Source organism: Dipodomys spectabilis, unplaced genomic scaffold (assembly GCF_019054845.1).
Source record: "Dipodomys spectabilis isolate Male_0828 unplaced genomic scaffold, ASM1905484v1 ptg000559l, whole genome shotgun sequence".
In the NCBI taxonomy this organism is placed as follows: Eukaryota; Metazoa; Chordata; class Mammalia; order Rodentia; family Heteromyidae; genus Dipodomys; species Dipodomys spectabilis.
Window position 1 is genome coordinate 1,634,127 of NW_024871236.1, and position 14,651 is coordinate 1,648,777.

Genomic DNA, 14,651 nt, shown 5'->3' on the forward strand with positions numbered 1-14,651 from the left:
GTGATGTACAAATGCATGATGTACAAATGTCTGTAAGGGACTTGAGCACCTGTACCTGTAGCCTCTGGTATCCTGGAGTGGGAGGAAGGGGCCAGGACCAGAGTCCAGGGGGCTGCCCTGGGGTGACCACTGTCAGGCATTTGGCAGTTTGAATGTCTTTGCTCGTTGCACGTGCATTTATTTGGTCTGTGGACAAGCGCTGTGCTTAGACTGTACAGAAAATGGAAAAGTTGGTTCTTCTTGGAACACATGGGCTGTTGGGAGAATACAGATGTGATGGAGCTGAGAGCAAAGGTCTTCATTTCTGTCTTCATTTCAACTTCTGGAGATCTTCCTCATGGTAATTAAATTAAAAATCCTCCCTAAGTCACTTAATATAATGATGTGTTTTAGTTAATAAACTTACCAATATTTTTTATCTTTGTCATCATTACCAAACAGCAAGAGCAGAAAATAAGAATTAAAATTACATGGAAAAGGTAAATAGAGCAAATTTTTATAAAATTCTCCTTAGAAATTATCAATGAAAAGATAAGATGTAAACACACACTGTTAGTATTCCCATTGTGTGTGTGTGTGTTTTAAGTTTTGTTAAAAAAAAAAAAAAATTAGGAGCCGAGCATTGGTGGCTCACTCCTGTGCTTTAGCCTCGCAGGAGGCAGAGATCTGAAGATTGTAGTTGAAGCCAATCTGGGCAGGAAAGTCTGTGAGACTATTATCTTGAATTAACCACCTGAAAATCAGAAGTGAAGTTTTGTCAGCCGTGAGCAAAAAGCTCAGGGACAGTGCCCAGACCCTGCATTCGAGCCCCATAGCTGACTTAAAAACAGTGTTTACTATTAGGAATTAAAGTTACAAGTAGTTCTTACTTTCTTTTCTTACTCTATTTTTCTAACTTTCTGCAGTGAGTACTTACTACTTTTACAGTCGGGCTTGCATTTTCTTGTTGAACAAGTAGCGTGGTTTCATTCTGTATATCTAAATTTAGTTGTGAAATCTGACCAAGGACAGTTTCTTTAGGTTTATTCTCTAAATTGTCATTAGTACAATTTCACATCATCAGAGATGCTGTCACTTCCATAGTCAGGTGCAGTGACGTGTTACTCATGGGGGACTGTGTATAGATAGGGGTCTTCTGGGTCGGTGTCAGCTAACAGTGACATAGCCACTATGCTTTCTTTAAAGCACTCTGATTCTCACATGGAGGGAAGTTGCCTAACTCCATTTCTCAGAACCTGTTGCCACCATTAAACCAGACAACTTTTTTCACATAGGTTCTGTTTTTACTTTGTAATTTCATAAGAACTCACTTATAAAAGAACGTAGTCTATTTGCACTGTGAACTGACAGCAGGTTAATAACTCGGTGGGTCATCGCGCTGTTTGGCAGGAGAAGGCCTGTGTTCTGGGACTGTGGGAGGCTGCTGCACAGGAGCTGACCGCGTTACGGGAGCATCACCAGGAGTGTGTGTCGAAGGCCCAGGTGAGTGCGCCCGAAGCCAGAGACAGCGGGTACCCGTGTCCAAACCCAGAGACAGAGGGCACCCGTGTCCAAAGCCAGAGACAGCGGGCACCCGTGTCCAAAGCCAGAGACTGTGGGCACCCGTGTCCAGTGAGTCTCTGGCAGAGGAGTAAGAATTGCACTCTGGAGAGGTACTGTAGAGAGGAGCTCCTCATATAAATAAATATATATAGTCAGTGCTAGGGTTTGAACTCAGGACCTAACATTTATGCAGGTAATTTGATGATTATAACTCTCTAGTTCTTATTCATCAACTTGGAATTCCTATGGAAAGTACTCCTGTTATTCTCCTTGTGGCTGAGAATTTTTACCTCAGGAAGTCAGAAAGTCCTTGTATGATGCTTTCCAGTTTACAAAGTGGCTTTTCAATACATACCCCATTTGAAATAACTCACGTGTAATTTAGTGTATAGAACTTGTGCCCCAGTCAAGTCCTGGCTAGGTACAGCAGTGTTCATTTCTCATCCTAAGATGTATGAGAAGAACAATGGTTTAGTATAGTACTATGTGCATTCCATCCCAGTGACTGAGGGAAGCGTTAAGAGGATTGCACTCAGGGCCAGCCCAAACATCAAGAAAGCTTTACCTGAAAAATAACTAAAACAAAAAGGGGTTGGCATGGTGGTAGAGTGCCTGTGTAGAAAGCACAGGCCCTGAGTTCAAATGCTTGTACCTCCAAAAAAAAAAAATAGAGAGAGAGGTAAGGTCTTTGGGCTGTTTTCTCATTTAGATTAAGAACTAAGCTCATGAGTTACTCAGCTTGTGAACAACCTCTTGTATTTTCACAAATAGTTTTTAAAAAGATCACAACAGCTAATTGAACACTTTAGGACTGATGGGCCATGAAGATTCCTTCAGAAATGTTGAGCAGTAGCTCCTGTTTCGCCCCCATATCTAGAGGTGGGGCACATACAGCCTCTAGGCAGTAGAAGGCCCTTGGTGATCTGGTACATGATCAGAGACACACCATGCCTCTCATGGGCTGTCTGCAGCTTCTTTGCCTGAATTGATCATTTTGTATGGTTTGTAATGTAATGATAAATATCCAAATGGCCCTTTCTCAGAAAAAGATTCTGCACTCCTGCTAGCATTTCAGATTTGTCATCGTAGATAACTTTGATAATATATGGCTTTCTTAAAAAATATTTGCTACTGGGTTGATTGCTAGGAATAATGATTTTACATAAAATACCTACGTTAGTATTAACATCTTCTTAAGTTTTTAATTATTTAAAAATATTTTTGCATTCTTTGACTTAGTTGACAACACAATAGAACAAACAATTTAGGGTTGATTTTAATTGCTACTGATATACCTCTCTTCACTAGGATCAGCAACCAACTCAAAACCTTCATGCTGTTAAGAACATAGAAATGGTAAGTGACAATATCATTTAAGTAAACTAGCAGTTGTCACTGCAGATATTAAATCAGTAGCAGCAAGCGTATGTGAAACCACAGTAGGTAGGCAGTCCTCAGTCTCATTCTCTTCTACATACTCAGTAACATCACAGACGCAGTACCTTGTGGGAAGTTTGCAGTTCAGTCCATCTGAAAATCCTGTTGAGACCCTTGCTAAGATCTCCTAAGAGAAATGCAGGCCTTGAGCTCCTCAGTGGCAGCATACACTTATGTTGTTTCATCCTGCATGCATGTTAATAATAATGTAAGTCTGTGTGTAATGAGTAAATTGCTTATTTCTCAGACATGAAACGAAAAACAAGTAGTTCATTAACCATCAGTACTAACATTAGTACATGTAAATTTCCCTATAATTTCTCAAAACATTTCATCAGACCTCCCATTTCTGTTTACATTCTATTTTTTCACTTTCTATTCTTTTACCTTATCAGAATTTCATTTGTACTCACTATGGAGTAATCGAATTATGACAGTGTGTACAATCATTCTCTCATTCTTACTTAGTTGCTCTGTTAATCCTTACTAGTACCAAAAACAGTAGCGTTGTGTCATCAAAACTAAGTTATCCAGTTTTCTTTGACTTTTTTTCTCTCCTTCTTTCTCTTTTGAACATATAAAAAATTAATAAACAAGTGCCTCCCCTATTTATACTAATAGTAGGAATTACTAGTCTCAGTTTTTGACAATATACAGAGTTTTAAGATACTGATAAAGTACTCTAGAACAAAATGATTAAATAAATGAGCTGAAAGATCTTTAATGTATATAATAAGGCTTCTTCAGAAAATTAAGGTTCCCAGTTGGAGATGCCATAAGATACGGAATGCTTCTAGGCATTGTTGTTTGGAGACTTTCATTGTGTACATGTGATGGATTAAATCACTGACCACTGGAAGAAAGATGGAAAACTTGAGGATTCCTGCCTTCTGATCACATGGTCCTTTCCTTCAAGATCTCACCCTTTGGCAGGCTTTGCCAGAGACCAGGGTTTTGGAACTGCTTTTGGGACAGTTCGCAAGAAATTGGGAAACCATTACAAAACAATGCCTGATATTACACTTGGTTGTTTGTTTAAATTTTTGTGTGGCTCTGTCTAACTCTCAGTATTGTATTCTTCTTCTTAATGTAGTAGTTTGTCTCTTAAATTGTACTTTATGAATTGAATACTTATTCTGTTGTATAGATGTGTAAATAAAGGCATGTATTTCTATACCTCAATCCATTTAAAAGGTTGTTATGGCCAGAAACACATAAACCTGATCTATCATTTAAAATATACTATATCTTTTACTGTAAAAATACAGATCATTTTATCAAAATGCAAAGGGGATTGTTAATTCCACTGGAGAGTGAGGGGCCAATCCGATTGTTGAAGGTCACACGCAGGCAGAATGGATATGTCTCAGGCAAGACAAAGTAGTGTGGTAAAATTAAAAAGTAAATGAATCTGGGAAGAGGAGGAGAAAGCTGGAGAGTCTTAAGGATGGTCTGTTGGGACAGAAATACACTTGAAGTCAAGATTATTAGTGAAGCGGTGACGGGACTATATATGTAAAGAGCAAGGAATCTATCCTCATGGTAGAACCAAGGACTATCCTTTCTTTACAAAACAACTGAGTGGCCTCAGGGTAGCTCCTATTCTTGCCCTGATGCTAAGTCTGCATATGGAGAATACTAGCAGGAATTAAGCCTACTGTGAATGGTTACAGTACTTCAAGAGTCCAGCAGGACTCAGCCTACAAACATCCTGTTCTGTCTACTCTTTTTTTTTTTTTGGGGGGGGGGGGGGGAGTCCAGTCGTGGGGCCTGAACTCTGGGCCTGGGCACTGTCCCTCAGCTCTTCAGCTCAAGGCTAGCACTCTACCACTTGAGCCACAGCGCCACTTCCGGCTTTTTTTCTTTTTGCTTATGTGGTGCTGAGGAATCGAACCCAGGGCCTCAAGCATGCAAGGCAAGCGCTCTACCACTGAGCCACCTTCCCAGCCCATCTGTCTACTCTTATTTGGTGGTCAGACAGAAAACCATCCATTAACCCCTCATCCTCCACACCAAGTCAGTTGCAAATAATTGTTTTCTCATTAAGAAATAGGATCTTGGGGGCTGAGAAGTTGGCTCAGTGGTAGAGCGCTTGCCTTCTATCCTGAGGCCCTGGGTTCGATTCCTTAGCACCACATAAGAAAAAAGCCGGAAGTAGTGCTGTAGCTCAAGTGGTAGAGTGCTAGCCTTGAGCTGAAGAGCTGAGGGACAGCGCCCAGGCCCAGAGTTCAGGCCCCACGACCGGACCCCAAAAAAAAAAAAAAAAAAAAAAAGAAATAGGATCTTGTCCTTTTGTTATTTTGCCTTTTTCTATATTTGTTTTACTGTATTTCTCACTATTTTTGTGTCTTCATCCATATATCTTCATCTCTTTTCTCACTTGCATCTCTTTTTCATTTCCTTATCTCTTTTATTTTTATAAATTATTAGTCATTTTACTTGAATTTTTAAATTCTTAATTCATCCCATGAGTACTGAGATGTTTATTTTTTATCGTAGATGTGGTTTTTAACACATTTAACTTTCTGGCTTGTTTTTGAGTTGTTGTTGCTGCTCTCTTCTCTCAGGGTGGTAGTGGGGGTCCAGACTTCAAGAGAAGTTTGCTGGCTAAGAATACCCCTGTTAAAACCTGAGGACAGATCTGTCTCAACCAGTGTACAACCCACAGCGAAGAAACACAAAAGGCTATGGAAAGACAAAGCAAAGAAGTCAGAAATTTTGAAACTACTTTGAGAAATCATATGAAAAACACATCAAGGCGTAAAGACAGGCAGCTTTCTAAATACCATTCCAGTGGTTGAGGAAATAAGAGTAAGAACTTACAGAATGGATTACAACAAATTAGAAAATTCTTACACTCCATAGGAAACAGTTACCAGAATGAAGAGAGCTACAGAGTGAAAAAGGGAATCTTTGATAGCTATTAACTAGAAAAAATTAATAATAAACACACAAAGAATAAAGCAGTTAATAATTGAGCAAATGAATTGAGCAAGCAGTTCTCAAAATAAGTACAAATAACCAGTGAATCCATGAAGAAATACTCAACATGTTTAGTCCTAAAAGAAATGCAAATTAAAATTACATTGAGACCTGGATTAATGGATAAATGAAATATGATATATGTACTCAATAGAATTCTATTTGGCCATAGAGAAGAAAAAAATGTATTTGCAGGAAAATGGTTGACAACAGAAGACTATCACATTAAGGTGGTCTCATAAACAAGTATCACATGCTTTTTCTCACTAAGAACCGTGGGAGAGCCAGAGGCATAGAGTACAAGTAGAACTATTAGGTGTAGAAGGGGAAGGGGGAATGAAGTGGGGCGAATTAATGTGTGCTAATAAAAACCAGACTCCTAAAGGAAATCAAGAAATCAGTAAGTCATGATGACCCACCACTATACACCCAGTACTTGGGAGGAAGAGGACCAGGGATTCCAGGTCAGCTCGGACCATACAAGGGCAAGACCCTCTTTTCAAACATAACAACACATCATGTTAAGTGAGGTAAACAAAGCTCAGAAACAAACAGCACATTTTCTCTCATATGCGGAAATTAGTCTAAAATTCACTGGAACATGATAAACTATATGGAACTCTAGGCATCCACACACAGTGAGACCAAAGGAGGATACTCTCGGGAGAGGAACACGTAGGTGTACGAATGTGCCTCTGATCCTAAAATTAGTATTTACTGAAATGAACTCTAGGAAATGCTTTTTTCTTCATTGCTATTTTTGTCTTGTTTGTTCATTTATCTGTCTTTGGGAGTATTATGGGAGGCACAGAAATGAAGGGACAAATGGTGAACAAATGCAGCAGTGATTCTCACTAGACACTGTTAAAAATGAACTATGTGACTTGTGAGTGGGGTCTGGAGGGAAAAACTGGGAGTGAGCAAGGGAGGGGGTAACATTGTCTAAAAAGAAATATACTCTTCGTCTGACTTACAAAATTGCAACTCCTCTATAAGTCACTTTTTAATAACTTTTTTAAAAATTCAAGTTAACAAGCAAAACAAGGAAGAACATTAGCCCAGTAACTGAAGAGCACAAGCCTTGTTATTACACCGTGCTGCATTCTTTCTACTCTAATTCCATCCTCAGCCACATCCGGCCGTTCAGTAACAAGACAGAACATTAATTCTACAACAGCTTTCTGCACAGGTATATGAACAAAAGATTATGTAGCAAGAAAGGAACATAAGAGAAATGTAGGTACACTAATGATATGCAGGCAGTTTACAGCAAAACTGATTGATGATAGTGAGAAAAGTCCAGGGTTACATTTTTCCTTCAAGAGCAATCATAAAATGAATCCTGCTTCATTTTCTTTTACTGAGGTGCCTTATGGCTACTTTTTCAAGACAGCTCTAATACCACGTTTGTTTTCTTACCACAGGCTACTGAACACTTCCTGAAGGCAATAGCAGAACAAAATGCAGAGATCCAGCAGCTCCGAAAACAATTTCGGTATTTTTAAAGAGTAATTTTGATGTTTTTATTTAGGGAAACTGATAATGCTGTAATTTTTCAAATGGGCTTTTTTCTTTCTCCTTTTTATTAGGCTTCTGTCAGTACTGTTCTGTTATGTTTGGTCACCTCGGGTGGGAGAATACTGAAATTGAGTGAGTCAGGAGACAATTATATAACTGCAGGAGTACATCATGATGATAAAGCCAGTTGTCTGGTAGTATGGAGGAAAGAAACAGATCTTAAACAGAGAGGAGAGTATCACCATTAAATACCTTCCTTGGGCTTCTGTGTAAGCAGACCCTGAGAAACGGGGTTTCAAAACCTGTTGTTTGTCTCAGAGGTAATGACAGGTATACCAGAAGGGAAGTGGGGAACTGAGACTGGGAAATAAAATAATGCAAATGCTCCTCACCTTGTAAGAGACTTGCATCACAATAAGCATCACAATAAAACCATCCTTAGTTTGAAATTCCCTAAATCCAAAGTGCAGTAGCACACCTAGCCCCAGCACAGCCAGGCTGCAGGGGCCTCAGGGCTTGCTGCCTGATCCCAAGGCCGATTTGTGGTTGCTGGTCACTCCATCCATCCTCGGCTCAGCGCCAGGCTATGTGCAGCCCGGGACACTCCACTTCTAATGAATTCACATCCATTTTGAACCAATGCAGAGCCACCATGGGTGTTTATTTCTTTTTCTTTTCTTTTTTTTTTTTTTTTTTAAACAAATTATACTGCCTCAAATTCATACTTTTTTAGTGATTTAATAATCATTGCATTTACTGGATTTCACAGACAGATCTCCCTATGACTTTTTTTTTAATACTTCCATTTACTTTAGGCCTAATACTTACATTACTGTGTTTTAAAACAGACTTTTATGGGTTTTTTTTGTTGTTGTTTATTTTTGTTTGTTTGTTTTGTTTTACCAGTCCTGGGGTTTGAATTCAGGGCCCAGGCACTGTCCCTGAGCTTCTTTTGCACTCTACCACTTGAGCCACAGCGCCACTTCCAGCTTTTTCTATGTGGTACTGAGAAATGGAACCTAGGGCTTCATGCATGCTAGGCAAGCACTCTACCACCTTCCCAGCCCAACAGACTGTTTTAAATGACTGTCATTCTTGGCAGCATGGGGCCCTATCAGGGACCTTCGGCGGCTCGTTAAAAATAGCTTGTCACTTAGGAAGTATAAGGGGTACCTCCACCCCTAGGGCCTGAGACAAAATTGGGCATATTATTACATGCCTGTAGCATAAGAGAAAAGTGACAAGATCATAATGCTATTAATTAAAGATCCTATTGTTAATTTTTTAAATGTATAACTTAAGTTTAGGTGTGTACTTAAGTGTTTTATTAAAATGAGATAATAGAGGCACTGAATTAGTCTTAATTTTTTCACTTTTTGTCATATGAACATCCTATCAATACATCATTTTTGTAATGCTGGAAGTAATACTGTTTTTAATATTGTATGGAATGTTACCATTCTTCCCATTGTCAAGATTGTTATGTGGATGCACCTGTGGTGATAATAAAGTACCCTGAGTTCTGAGAATTGACCATTAAGCTCAATAATGTGGGGGTTACCATAACAAACCACCAAAAAGTGACTTGCTAAAAATTTGTTCTTCTATTAGTTTTGGATGCTAAAAATATAAAATTGATGTATCAGTGCAGAATTCTTGGTATAAGAATCTTTCCTATGCCAGGTGTGGTGGCCCATGCCTGTAATCCTAGCTACTCAGGAGGCTGAGATCTGAGGATCGCAGTTCAAAGCCAACCTGAGCAAGAAAGTCCATGAGACTCTTATCTCCAATGAACCACTCAGAAAACCAGAAGTGGTGCTGTGGCTCAAAGTGGTAGAGCCCTAGCCTTGAGCAAAAAGAGGTCAGGGACAGTGCCCAGGCCCAGACTTGACAACAATAACAAAAAGAATCTTTCCTTACATCATTAGCTTTTGGTGTGTTTAGCTTGTGGCGGCACAACTCTAGTTAGTTGGTATCTTTGTATGTATTCTTCTCTGTTCCTGCTTCTGTGTCTTCTCTTACTATAGGCATACTAATTGTTGGTGTAGAGCCCGTTTGCATCGTGAGTGAGTTCTTTTTGAGACTTTAGCCCTAATCGCATCTGCAAGGACGGTGCTTCTGAGTAATAAATTGCAGGAGTGCCTGGTCTGACCTTCATCACCAGTTTGGCCCCAGTCGGTGTTTCTGCGCAGGTCATGTGGGCCTGGCCAGTCTGGAGAAGCTTGTGAACCTTCATGTCCAGGTTTTTTAAGAAATGAGGCACGCACATTTTTCTGTATTTTATCGTCACTGACACACAGTGACAGTTTTGTCAGATTGTGTGCAGCTGCCCCTGCTCCCTTCGGTTTCTGTTTTGTGTACTGTTCTCCGTCCGTTCACTTCAGTCTGTTTCCAGCTGTCTTTGCAACTATCTGTGCGCACTCCCTACTCGAGTAAATCTGGGAACCAGTCTAAACCGTTTTCTAGGCCACTTTGATTCTTACCAGTGAGCGTCTGAGCCTGGTTCCCGGGCAATATTCATAGCAGTGAGGAACACCGGGATGAGTGTTGATTGGGAAAGAAAGGATCATAGTGAGTATGTTGATTTTTTTTTTTTTTTTCATGTCTGTGTGGAAAGAAGGTTCATTTGGCTTGTAGACATTCGCTTAAAGGTTAAGAGTTGAAAGTAAATAAATTGAGACTGGTAAAACAAATTGGGGTTTTCTGAAGCCCACAACGTCTTAAACATTGAGTTGTCCTTAAGCAACTTTGCCATAATATTTACTGACTGTATTCCATAGCTGAACATTGAGCAGCTCAGAGTTGTGTGCATAAAGCTATGCTTGCTTCCCTGCCACAGGCTTGAAAAGGCATAAGGACAAGCAGATGCCTCTTCTACAGAAAAATGTGTCACTTTCAAGTTTGACAGATTTCGAGTGATGGGCATATTGACATCACCAGAATTTGAGTTTTAAGATGCTGTGTGTCGTCACCATGCCAAGAATAACTAAATAAGAAACCCTTAAGCACAAGTTTATAATTATACTAGATACACTTACTTTTCCTTCCCTCTTTTCTTTCTCCTTCCCTCCCCTTCTCTTCCCTTTTTTCCCTCTCCTTGTCTCCTCTCCCTCCCTCCCTCCCTCCTTTCCCTCCTTCCTTCCTTCCTTCTTTCCCCCCTCCCTCCCTCCTTTCCCTCCTCCCTTCCTTCTTTCTTTCCCTCCCTCCCTCCCTCCCTCCCTCCCTCCTTCCCTCCTTCCTTCCTCCCTCCCTTCCTTCCTTCCTTCCTTTCTTCCTTCCTTCCTGATACTGAGGATTGAATTCAGTCTCATGCTTCTAGGCAAGTGCTCTGTGATTTCAGCCACATCCCCAGTCTGGCTTCCCATTGTCGGTTTTTCATACAGGGTCTTATAGCAGCTTTACCCTGGCTCATCTGGAATCCAGTGCCTACCTCTACTTTCCCAATAGCTGGGGCCGCAGGCACATGCCGCCATGCCTAGCCAGCCTGTTCTTTTAAGAACCTTCATCCACCTGGGCCTTCTTGCCTTTCTAGTTACCTATGAACTGCTCAGAATAGTCATTCTGCTATTTTTCAGAAATCTTTTTGGTTTTTTCCTTTTTGCTTTTGATTATTATTCCTTTTTCAGAAAGTTTAGTTTTCTAAACTTGGAAAAATTGTACTTTTTCCAGATAGGCTTCTTGCATTCACTTTGCCAAGTTTTTATTCTTATTTAAATTGTGATTTAACACTTAAACTTAAATTGAGATTTTGTGCTATTTCTTCTCAGGTACTTTGATCATTTTCTTATATTTGTCTATAAGACAAAGCCAGCTCATTTCTGGAAATCAGTTATTTTTCATGTCAAATGTGCTCACGTTTCACATTCTCCATATAAAGTCTTTGAGAAAAGGATTTTTATTTGTGGATATCTTTTAGAAATAACTAGTGTTATCTTTGTTAAGGAGGTAAGAGGAAGTATAATTGAATTGTGATTGAATACAATCATACTGCATTTTATGACTATATGGGAACATCACAATAAAACCCCTCTGTACAAATAAGATATAGCAATAAAAACTAAAAACACAGCCTTACATATGGTATGACATGATACCCTTAACTTGAGATTGGATTGTTTCGTCCATGTACATTTTTGTGGCTTCAGTGAGCCTGTGAAGGTTTCAGGAAGCATTTTCAGGGAAGCTTGTCTTTACCCAGAGTCTCAGGTCACATGAAATACAAAAGGCTTTAAATTAGGCCTATTCTCGGAGCTCGTGTGTCTTTGTGTTTTAAATGGTATCCTCAGGGTTCCAATTCAGAAGACTCCCAGACTTGTGTGTTCTTTTTCTCATCCTGCCTCTTCAGTGTCCCTCCGCCCTCAGCCCTCTCCCTTTTCACAGCTGCCTTTGCCCCGTTGTGGCTTCCAGACCAGTGCAGTAGCCTCCAGATGGCTCCCTGGCCTCCCAGGCTCGTCTTGCTTTGTCCTACTCTCCAAGAGCTCTAAAAGGAATGGCTCGTAGATGCAGCACCTTTTCTGTCTTTCCAAAGTGCAGTGGGCACACGAGACACCTCAGGCCTCTTTTATGAGGTACCTGCTCAGCTGTAGGGCTCTGCAGTTCTGGTCTGAGTTCCTCCCTTCGGCCCACCCCCCACAGCATCCCGCGTGTCCCTGCCACTTCCTATCCGGCTGGGAATCACAAAACTTCTTTCACCTTGTTCTACAAATTAAGGCCTTCCTGTTTTTAAATTTCTCTCTCTTTTGCAGAGTTCTTTGAAAACCTCCTCATGAAGAGTGTTTTAATTAGTTGTTCTGGCACGTCTCTTACTTTGAGCTTAGCCTACCTCCTTTTTCTTTCCTCAATAGTTCTAGTTAGTACATTTGTTGTTACAAGGCAAAATTCTTCATATTCTGGTATTACTGCCCCTTGAGTGATTTCTCTTCCCTCCGTAGACAAGTTTGCACTGCATATTTTGAATTTGTACTTTTTCTGATCTTTATTTTCTGACTTTAGGAGCCAGTTCTTGGCATCTTTTGCATTTTCAGTTTCCTTATTCTACCATTTACTGAAAATAGGCTTTTTAAAAAAAATTCAGTGCCTCCTCTTTAAATCGTCACACCTACACTGTCCAGCCTCTTTAAGTCTCAGTAGTAATTTTTTCCAAATAATCACATTAGCCTTCATTGTCTCATTGTGGCTCCATACTAAGTGGTCTGCAAACTTTCTATTTTTGGTAGCAGGCCCCTTAAAAAGCCTTGCCAGGAGCATAGGAATGCACCGCACTGCTGAGAGCCCAACAGAGCTGAGGGGGTCTTTCTCATCCTGGCCCCACAGGGTACCTCGGCCTTTCCCTGCAGTCTTCTCTCCAGCTCAGCTCCACATTCCAGATGGTCACACCACACTGGATGCTGCACTCATCCACTTCCATCCACCCACACTCAGGACACCTTACTCACTTGCAGGCTTGCTCCAATTGGAACAAAATTCAAAATTCACACAGTTATCTACCTTCTGCCTTCTTTGATGACTTCCTCTTGTATTTTTCTGTCTGTGGACCCTGCGAGTTTAACTGTTAAGTCCTCATGTTCTTTGCATTGTTTGGTTACATTCTCTCCCTGTAATTTTTTTAAGTTAAAAACATCATTCAGGCCTTAGCTCAGGTCTCCTTTCTATGACGGACTATCTCTGTCCTGTTGCTCTATATCACTTTCTTCAAGGCATTATCTGTTCCTGAACTTACTGCCCTCCCTCTACTAGAAGCTACACTTTTTAGGGCTGGTGGTTTCCCCTGGCTTACCAGTACATCCCCTAGACTGTGAAGTACTTAGTGTACAGTCCAGGTAGTAGATGTTCTATAGACGTGTCTACAGTGGTTCTGTAGTGCTCAGTTCAGTTCTGGTAGGTAGATATTCCACAGACATGCATATAGTGGTTCCTGTGACATCCAGTTCAGTTCAGATAGGTAGGTGTTCCATAGACACACATACATACATACATTATTGAATGATAAAGGTATTAAAAGTTACTTTCAGATTCATTTTCTTAGGCCAATTAGCAATATTTTTCTGAAGAAATTATAAACCATATTTTACTCACTAAAACTCTTATTAGGTGATTTATCCCAGCTAAACTCTGCAAGTGGTACTATAACTCAAAGTGGTTCAGTGCTAGCCTTGAGCAGAAGTGCTCTGGGACAGTGCCCAGGCCTTGAGTTCAAATCTTGAATACCAATTGGGACAAGCCATCCCAGCAACGAGCACCTAGACTCAGCCAGTCTGGGGAACAAGGGAACATGGAGAAGAGTAAGAGGAGATAATGTCACATCAGCTACTTTGTGCCTGCCCTTTCAAAATTAACCTGAGCCGGGAGGTCAGTAGAAGTAAGAAACCTGCCCATCTAGTGTCCATACCTGTCTACCTATTAACTGGACAGGAATTTAGATTCTTGCCTTTGTCACCTGACTTCTCCACCTAGTCGCCTGATGCCAGAAGTAGCTAGGGACGTTTCTAACAACATTTTCAGCTCAAGTCCTTCCTCTTGCCATTTATTTGCTCTCTAGTATTTTTTTCCAGCCCCTCAATGCTCATGAGACTTCTCCATACTTCACCTAAGGACTCACGCCACCAAGGGACAGCTGCTGCTCACTGCCTTCTCTGGGAGGAGACCAAATTCCAGCCTTTTACCCCTATTGTCGAGGCCCCTTGTCAGCAGGAAGTAGCCAGAGAGAATCCTCGCCCTATTTCATGATTATTAAAAGGCTGGAATGTAAGGTCCGCTCCTGGATGGCAAGCAGACTCCACCCTCCTCGCAGCAAAGTCTCCACCCATTACCTGCGTTACCTAGGCAACTGGGACACCCGGAAGAGGTCACATCTGCATCCGCTGAGGTCACATCTGAATTTGATGTGGCCACACCTTTCCCCGCCCATACTGTACATAAGGCCTAGCCCAGGCCCAGACGCTCTCTTGCTCTTCTAGCTCTCTTGCTCTTCTAGCTCTCTTGCTCTTCTAGCTCTCTTGCTCTTCTAGCTCTCTTGCTCTTCTAGCTCTCTTGCTCTTCTAGCTCTCTTGCTCTTCTAGCTCTCTTGCTCTTCTAGCTCTCTTGCTCTTCTTTTCTAGCTCTCTTGCTCTTCTTTTCTAGCTCTCTCTGCTCTCTCTCTGCTCTAGCTCTTTCCTCTCTCTTTCCCAGCCACG

The 14,651-nt window shown here is 41.0% G+C and overlaps 1 protein-coding gene across 1 annotated transcript in view; it reads left to right on the forward strand.

Annotated features, from left to right (window-relative positions):
- Positions 1-14,651, forward strand: part of Sclt1 (sodium channel and clathrin linker 1) — a 76,145-nt gene that overhangs the window by 18,212 nt on the left and 43,282 nt on the right. The window contains exons 7-9 of the mRNA XM_042670488.1: positions 1,390-1,482; positions 2,851-2,898; positions 7,386-7,456. Of these exons, the coding sequence (XP_042526422.1) occupies positions 1,390-1,482; positions 2,851-2,898; positions 7,386-7,456 (212 nt within the window). The remainder of the gene's footprint in view (positions 1-1,389; positions 1,483-2,850; positions 2,899-7,385; positions 7,457-14,651) is intronic.